This window comes from Brachyhypopomus gauderio, chromosome 16 (genome assembly GCF_052324685.1).
Source record: "Brachyhypopomus gauderio isolate BG-103 chromosome 16, BGAUD_0.2, whole genome shotgun sequence".
Classification (NCBI taxonomy): Eukaryota; Metazoa; Chordata; class Actinopteri; order Gymnotiformes; family Hypopomidae; genus Brachyhypopomus; species Brachyhypopomus gauderio.
Window position 1 is genome coordinate 9,403,239 of NC_135226.1, and position 8,997 is coordinate 9,412,235.

The window sequence follows — 8,997 nt, forward strand, 5'->3', positions numbered from 1 at the left end:
GGACTAATAGAAGAAGACGTTTCAGGTCGTCTGGTGTGTAAAGCACGACTTGTCACATTGGACGTATCTCGTGTGTAATCTTCCAGTAGTGAAAGACACATAATAGATCTAGATGTGCTACATGGGAGGAAAATAAACTAAGGTGAAGGTAATTGATCTTTTCTTATGTGTACAGTTGTCACATGGTTAGCTGCTTATGCTGGGATACATAGAGGGTGTTGGTCTTTACCTACAAGGACACCTTCATCTTAACACTGAGCTGTGTACATTTAGTCCATTAACTATAATCATTATTTGATATCTTAATAATATCTGAAGATGTAATATAAACGAGATGCAGTCATTTCATTCATGATCAGGTTTCCTTCACGCTTTGGCTGGCGAGCTGAAGGATGAAAACTGCAGTTATCGTGGCTGGTGTGGCTACTGTAGCTAAACTTGTCATTGTAGACTAGTAGTTCTATGGTATGTGAAAGGGAGGATGAGATTAACTGTGTGAGATTAACTTTGGTCTTGAGTTTTACTAGAACCGTTATAGTTGGTACAGGTGGTAGAAGCTACAGATATGACACCCAGCCCCCTGGGCACTGTCAAGGCGGAGGGTGCTGTGATGTCTAACTTGGACCAGGCTTCCCCAAAAGGCTGCCCCATGCACCAGGAACCCAAAAATGGCGAGTTCACTTTTGGCCTTTTAACTGATTTACTCATTGGCAGGTAATTTAAGTTTAGGGGGAAACATCCCCCTGCGCTCCTGTCACTGACCACCCTCTATGGACTAATGGTCAGTTACCCAGGGTTTCTAACAGAAAACCATGTAATTCCTGTTTAATTCTATGTCACGTTTATGTCCCAGGTGTCCCTCCGGCTCGGTGTCCCATGCACCAGGCTCAGGACAAAGAGCCCCCAAAGACCGTCCCAGGTGACCCGGTGCATCAGGAGAGGGCGTATGAATTTGTGGAGTGTCCTATGAGAGCTGCAAGAGGAACCAGTCCCACGTCCTCTGACATCAACCCTGCAAATATGGTACGTGGAGCAAAATGTCCTCTCATTTCGGCTTGCCGTGTGGGCGTGGCCAGGCGCTTTACACTTGTGTGCCTGATTCCAGATGCCTCCCCCCAATCAGCAGCCGTCTCCTGGGCAACCTTTTTCACTGTCCATAGCCAGAGAGGAGTCCCACATCCCACGCGCAGGGTCGGACCTGAACTGGGTCTACCCCTCTGAGCAGATGTTTTGGAACGCTATGTTGAGGAAGGGGTGAGGAGACATTAAAGGAGATAATTTTCTGTACTCTTCGCCAGTCTATGATCCCTAAAATCTTCATTTGATGACAGCTGCCTGAGTTGTAGCAGTTAACAGTCTGGGAACCATTAACTCGGTGTAATTTACTTCAAATGCCCTCCAGGTGGCGTTGGAAACAGCAGGACATATCTCAGAAAGACATGTCAGACATAATTAAGATTCACAACCAGAATAATGAACAGGCTTGGCAGGAGATCCTCAGATGGGAGGCGCTCCACTCGAAGTAGGTCAAGAGGAGGTCACACCTGCTTACCTGTAATACGTTTCTCAGCTGCTCGCGAGTTCTTGCTGTCTCCGTTGTCCTTCACAGAGAATGCCCCTGTGGTCCAGCGCTCATGAGATTCGGTGGCAAAGCGAAAGATTTCACTCCGAGAGCCCGTTTGCGCCACTGGATGGGGTGAGTGACGCTCGCCTTGCGAATGCTCCCAATCACAGTGTCCATCTCTGTATTTTTTACCACGGCCTTTTTATCTCCACAGACACGAACTGCCATTCGACAGGCATGACTGGATCGTCGACCGGTGTGGAAAAGAGGTCAGATATGTGATCGACTACTACGATGGCGGACAGGGACCCAACCACACCGTCCTAGATGTCCGACCCGCCTTTGACTCTTTAGGAGCGGTGTGGGATCGCATGAAGGTGGCCTGGTGGCGATGGATCTCCTCATGAGATTTCCTCATGTTTAATCCGTGCTGGTCCCCTGAGTGCAAGCTCATTTTGTTTTGAGGAGAACTGCTGTGGTGTGTATATGACTGCAGTAAGCACCTCATGACCTCATTGTTGTCGCCTACACGATGCTGAGCGCCTGGACTAGTGATGACAGCTGTTCAAGGTCTACTTCAGCCTGCCACCATAATACATATTAATGAAATGTGCAAAAAACGTTGTACAAGGATAACCTGTATTACTTAGTTGTATAATTTTGCAAATACAAAATTGTTACATAAATGTTAATTATACAGGAGCTTTTGCGATGATTTCTTATTCCTAACAGACTAAAAGCCTCTTAAGCAGAAATAACTGGAAATGATCACTTTATACTATTTGATTTGGGCTGCTTTTTGATCACAGAGTTACCAGTCTAGCACTAGACCGACTACGATATAGACACATCGGTACACATAAAGACAAGGCTTTACAACAGTTCTAATAAATATAAAAACTATTTGATTACGATTGATGCCATAACCCAGATTACCATATTGCCCATAATTTATAGTAAAAAGAAAAAAATGTGCTGAATTGGATGATGAGAGGCAGCATGTTTATAAAAAATGTCTAAGATGGGAAAAAAATGAATGAAAATGAATAAATGAAAAAAAAAAACCAAATACCTCAAATACTTTTCACAAAGTTTGCTGCTTCAGTTTTTTTTTTACTTTGTCATATGTTTCGTAAGCATTCCATAATTTTTCAAATCGTTTTATTGACAAATATGTCCTTGAATAAATGCTTAATATTTACAATGTTGCCCCTTCTTAAGACTTATGCAATTCACCTTGGCATGCTGGATATCAGCTTCTGGGCAAAATCTTGAGTGATTGCAGCGCATTCTTTAATCACTGCTTAGAGTTGATCAGAGTTTCTGGGTTAGTTAGTTCTCTTTTTGAAGAGTGATCACAGGTTCTCAGGGGGATTGAGATCTGAGAGGATTCCAGGCCATGGACCCAAAATGTCTTGTTCACAGAGCCACTTGGTCATCACTTTTGTTATAAGCTGCTCCTTCATGCTGGAAAAACCATTGTTCATCTCCAAATTGCTCCTGAATCATTGGGAGAAGTTGCTCTTGGAGGATATTTGATACCAAGCAACCCGTCTGCTCTTCTATCCAGCATGACAGAGTGATGTAGGCTGTCTTGTTGTCATTAACCTTTTCTCCTGAGCTATCGAGACCATCACTGAGATGATGATATGAGGCCATTTTGTAAGGCTGAAATACAGGGGCAGGAATGCAATAATTTTTGTGATAAGGTTATTTTCATGACAGGGAATGACCTCGCAATTAATTGCAATTCATCTAATCACTACACCATAAAACTGAGGCAGCAAACTTTATGAAAACAAAATTTGTGCCATTCTCAAAACAACGAATGTATATATAATGAATGACCAATAAGAAATATTAAAAGACAAACGGGACATTTAAAGCATGATTAATAACGCCATATGTTAAATAACATGGTCAAGCCAGTTAGTACTGAAGCATCTCTTAACCGCTCTTGACGTTTTCTCTCCACGCGCGAGATTTAACGACTCGCCACAAGGTGTCACTTGTCTGTGATTAACGTATCATTTTTTATAGTATGTATAGTAAGCATAATAACAATACAGCTTTCTCTAATTAAAGCCATATGCAGAGGCGTCACACCCATGAAACTTTTATTTATTTATTTAATAGATTATATTTTTGTAATGATAATTAATTTGGATCACACGATTGCATTACAAACATAGCACATCTTATTTAGATGTCATATCTTATACAGGTTGAAAAGATTGAAAATGAGGCATTTGCCCACCCGAGTAATGGCACATGACATGAATAACATAAATGCAACACTATATTCATATCTGTCTGGATTAGCGTGTATTAGAGTCTACACTGCAGTTAAATTCAATTTACAATAGGCCTACATATCTGAGTTACATATAATATTGCATAATATAGCCTAATAGCTTAAATAATGCAGTGCTTTATTCCCCATATTTTGTGATTTTATTTCAATTTAAGTCCTCCAAACTTAAATAATTTATTTAAATAAATTGTGTGATATTTATTCATTTGCCATTTCTGTAGTGTAAAAATCCGATTATTAACACTGTGTAAAATAAAATCTTTCTCAGCCGTAAATCATAAAGTGTATGTATGTGTAGAGAGACACAGACTGTAGTCTGAACTCTACTGACCGAAAAGCTCGGAACTGAATTTACAGGTCAGTGTTGCAACACGGAATTACACTACTGAGTACAATCACGTCCACGTCCTAACTAACGTAGCTAGCTAAACTTTTAAATGTTTATATTCAGTCGCATACACCCACGTTATGAAAATGTCTGAAGAGGCAGTGGAGGAAATGTCCGTCCTATCTGCAATTTACTGCGATAGAGGCGAATTTGAGGTAATTGAAGAGTCAGGTAAGTGTTGACGGGTTGGATGGCGCCCCCTAGCGCCGTTCACTTCACATCACACATGATTTGATCTTAACTGTTGTCTCCGTTAATGCAGCACAAAGAGGAATTGCGTTCCGCATATGCACGGCAATAGAAACAGCCGACGAGAAAACGCCAATAAGCCTAATCTTCCGGCTCTCTCCCGAATATCCTCACACGCCTCCGGATGTCAGCGTGAACTCAAGTGAGCTGTCGAGGAAACAGTGCCAAGAGCTGAGCACCATGATAGTGAACAAAGCGCGCACCCTTCCGCGCGCGCCCATGGTCCACGAGCTGGTGACTTGGGTTCAGCAGAACTCCTGTGTTGTGACTGCAACCTCACCTTGTCTCCACAGCCCAAATGCGTCGTACAGTAATGCAGAAGGAACATGGACGGCGTTGCTTCATTTAGATCATATGAGAGCCAAAGCCAAATACATTAAAGTGATTGAGAAGTGGACTTTAGAGCTGGGTCTCACTGGAAGACTCTTTGTTGGAAAACCCATTTTGATTCTACTGCAAGGGACAAAAGAAAGCATCAAGGTACAGCTACTAGTAGAAGCCTCAAACCCACTGCCTAGTACACATTAGAATAAATATTTTATTCGTATAGATGCATTGAGATGCAATTCAAATCAATCACTCAACTCATAACTTCAAGTTAATACTGGCGTAGTTTTTCTTTTACCAGTTCAATTTAGACTTTTGACATTTGGAGAATTACAATACTAAATTCTTTTGTCAAGGAATATATTCACCTGCAGAGGACAGCGAAAGTTGATGTTGACTCATCAGGGAAGAGGTGTAAGGAGAGGATGATGAGTGTGTTGTGTGAAATGCCACTTCCAGAAGATTTCAAGAAGTAAGATCTTTCACGTTTGCAATTCACACCATTTAAAAATTCCCTCATATTGCACTTATTACCACATTATTATTATTGATCCAATCAATTAATTTCCCATTCTCTCTGTTCTCTTTATCTTTTTATTTCAGGTTGTCAACCTTTGAAATTAAAGAACCTTTATCTTTAGACGACCTCAGAAAGGAGTTTGATATAACTGGATCATTGAAGCTTTATCAAGAGTTTGTTCCGTCATTGCTGTAAATGTATTCGGCATATTCTTCGCTTGTAATTGGCTAACCAGTTGATTCATTAATCTACTGCCAGTGGGTGTGCTTGTATCTGGATGTCATTGTAGGGTAAAGTCTTAAGAAAAAACAGGCAGGATTGGGCGCTCTGCCAGAAATATAGCTCTATGGGCTTAAATACTTCAAGAAAATTATGGCAGGACATTTTCCCATTGGGCCATTTTTAAAATCCAATACATAATTTGTGCTGCATTGAATTTGGCACAAATAGGTTATAAGAGAAGCAGTTTGTAGCCTGTATGAATCTGTCAGTGGCTCACCTCCAGAACTCTTGGGCTTTAGGCTCACAAATCCAGAATGGAGCGTGTAAGTCCTGCCGTCCAGGAAAGTCTTGTGTGTTCAGGCCGGATGCTGTGTGTTTTTGTCTCGGCGCCCTGTACTTCAGAGCCTTCTCTCCTGCAGCAATCTGTCCCGAGAACAGGCTGCTCAAGCTTGTACCATATGGCATGGGGGATTTGTATAAAATTACATTTTGTAAATCCTGATTAACAAAGCTTAATGAAAATCACCTCGTTACCCTTTGCCGCCGCCCCATCGGAACAATAAATTCACCTCTCGTGACCTTTTCCCGGACACGTTCCTCCCAAACAACATGGCTTAAATGTCATCTACATAGTGGCATTTGCTTGTATAAAATGGCTCTTCGATCTGGCACAGGAGCGAGCCAGTGTCCCATGGAGGGAAATGTAGGGATGTGTGCGGCCATCGGAATGCTTCAGCCGGGGTGAGGGTGTAGCGGGGTTAGTTGCGCTCAAATCCGCACACGCTGCGTGACATTTTCACCACGTAAACAGTCTGAAGTTTGCAATCCCGATTTAAAGCCCCGTTAAGGTAACGGCCACTGCACGCATCACAGCCCAGCCTGTCCTTCACACAGGTGCGCTCACGTGGTTCACGTGGCGCTCACGTGGTTTACCATCTCCTGGCACGCTCACAGGTTTCGTGGGGAGACTTTGCCCAAACTCACTTTCCCTGCATTGTGTTTTCAGTATGGCATGTCTGGGGGGGTCTCCAAAAGCTCCCAAGTTAAATTTAGTGTAGGTATGGGGATTTCAGAGCACTGCATTGTTGTTGCTTTCTCTATGCAAAACAGGTTCTCTGCTTCCAATTCAGACCTTTTTTTGACTTTGCAAGCACTTTATAGTTGACTACAGTTTCCATTCAGACGTCTGTCTAAAAACGAAATGTCTCCAAGTGTTTTACATGGAGAAATGTTCATTGTGGAATGAATCTTTTTTGGTTGTGCAAGCAGGAGGGGTTTCTAGTTCTATTATGATATCATGAATGAGATTTTGTAAGTTTTGCCGGAGATGTTGTGTGGGTGGCATTTAGTTAAAATATTTCAGAACAAACAGAGAAAACAACTCCTGTGTGACCTTTCATTCACAGCGCAGACGTCGTGTAAGTTACGTACTGCGCACAAATACATTTTGTCCATTCTTACATTCGGGGCCTCTTCGGAAGGTTGGTACAAATATGTCCCATGCAGTTGGGATTGGAGTTGATATATGCCATGCAGGGATACTCATAGCCCTCATTATGCTAGTGTCTTAGGTTTCCAACACTGGTGCGAAATTGCCTGTCACCAAAAGCGAATTCATTGGATGGTGGTGTGAGTATCTCATTTGGATGCTGGGTCTCCTTTCATTTTAAGAAGAGTGCAGATGCTTTATTTTGTAATTAATCTGTCAGGGGTTTGGGGAAAACAGGCGAGTTGTTCTGTGTTTAGTGTGGAGAGGTTTGAGAACACGAGATGTAATTTCGAGAAGCGTGGAAAAAAAAAAACCCCAGGAATACGTTGATCTCGTCTGGTCACTGAGGTATACGGCTGGCAACAGCACTGGACTCTGGAATATTGAGCCTGTGGTCTCATTCATCATCATAGCTTCTTAGCATGCGAGCACACACTCCGAGAATAATGCGCCACGCGAACGCAGCCCTTTTTAATTAAACTGGAGTATTGAGGCCGGCTTACGTGAGAGATAGACATGTTAATTAAGTTAACGGAGAAAGGAGATATCACACGGTGTGCTTTGGACAGGCATAGAGTTTCAGCAGATGTGGTACAGAAAGAAGGTCTTCAATTTAGTAAGAAGCGTCTTTAGTTGATAAGGATGAGGCAGGTTTAAGTGTTTGGGTTAATGTGAGGAACAAACTTATCTCATTTGGGACACTGTTTACTGAATGTTGTTTTTAAACATTCAGTTTGCCTTCCTTTCACAGAGGTTTCATTGTTTTAAAAGCTTCACAGCTAAGTCAAGTAGCATAACACATTCTCTGACAGCTTCTTGCGAAGTGGGGTGAAGTGGTGGTTATTGTAAAATACTGTTATATGTATATGATATGGTGATTTTTATTTTTGAACCTGTCTTGTTTTAAGTCATTAAAATGTATTTTGGAGCCACAATATCTTGTAGAGTATTATTAACTGTGCAATACAACAATACTCCCAAATTAAACATTTCAGTAAGCAACATTAATGTCATTTTCAATCATTTTGCAGTATCAACCTTATTTTAAATGTCTGTAGCCTAACTTACTTGGACAAGTATGAATGGATTTTCTATACCCAATATTATATACCCGTATGTCCATTAAAGTAACAAAAAGGCATCATCATTTTTTCTCACTATTCATAACAACATATGTAAATGCACTTAATCACTGCACTTGTGTGTGGAGTCAGTGAACAGCAGAGGGCGATGTTGTGCTGCGGTCACCGCTGATCTAACATATTTGTGTTCGCTTTCAATTTCTACACGTTTATCCAGTTCGACAGAATTCACCTGTATTATGGAAGTGTATTAACTGGACGATTTCTTTATTTTAATTTGTTCAAGGTAACAATGTAACAATGCTTCCAACAAAGTGCAACATATATATTTGGGTATATAGTCTAACGTCAGTACAGCATCCTGTGCATTTGATCATTAAAGTTTAAATAGGTTTTATGGAGAATGTAGACACCGGCTCAGACCGTGAACTTCTCTCAGGTTAATTTTAGCTTGACAACCTACCCAAGTGAGCAGATTCATTTAGTAACTAATTCAAAAGAAGAAAAGCAATTCAATCTTTGAGAATGCAACTTTAACTTCAGCCAAAGGGGTCACGGATCAATATTATATCATCACTATGCTTCACTTACTGCAGTAAAAGTCTTATGGCTGGTTTCAGACTAAAAAGGGTTTTCAGTGGAGGATCATCACTGATCATATAATGTAAACCTGGACCAGGACCCAAAACGCCAACATATTGCCCTCCAGTCACTGAGAAGAGATTCATGTGTGCAAATGTAAATGTTTATATAGCTAATACATTACTATTACATTATTTCCAAAGTAATTTAACACAAACATGAATGACAAAATGCATTATTTACAAAATGAATCAACAATG

At 41.2% G+C, this 8,997-nt stretch overlaps 2 protein-coding genes across 2 annotated transcripts; both read left to right on the top strand.

Annotated features, from left to right (window-relative positions):
• Positions 1–2,266, top strand: hccsa.1 (holocytochrome c synthase a). The gene is made up of 7 exons (XM_076977050.1): positions 1–148; positions 539–671; positions 854–1,023; positions 1,106–1,254; positions 1,403–1,522; positions 1,610–1,696; positions 1,779–2,266. Exons 2-7 carry the CDS (start codon positions 566–568, stop codon positions 1,969–1,971), a joined length of 825 nt encoding a protein of 274 aa, XP_076833165.1. The 5' UTR covers positions 1–148; positions 539–565; the 3' UTR covers positions 1,972–2,266.
• A 1,966-nt stretch (positions 2,267–4,232) lies between these two features.
• On the top strand, positions 4,233–8,075 carry rwdd3 (RWD domain containing 3). The gene is made up of 4 exons (XM_076977006.1): positions 4,233–4,437; positions 4,529–4,995; positions 5,199–5,314; positions 5,446–8,075. Exons 1-4 carry the CDS (start codon positions 4,347–4,349, stop codon positions 5,555–5,557), a joined length of 786 nt encoding a protein of 261 aa, XP_076833121.1. The 5' UTR covers positions 4,233–4,346; the 3' UTR covers positions 5,558–8,075.
• Positions 8,076–8,997: the final 922 nt, after the last annotated feature.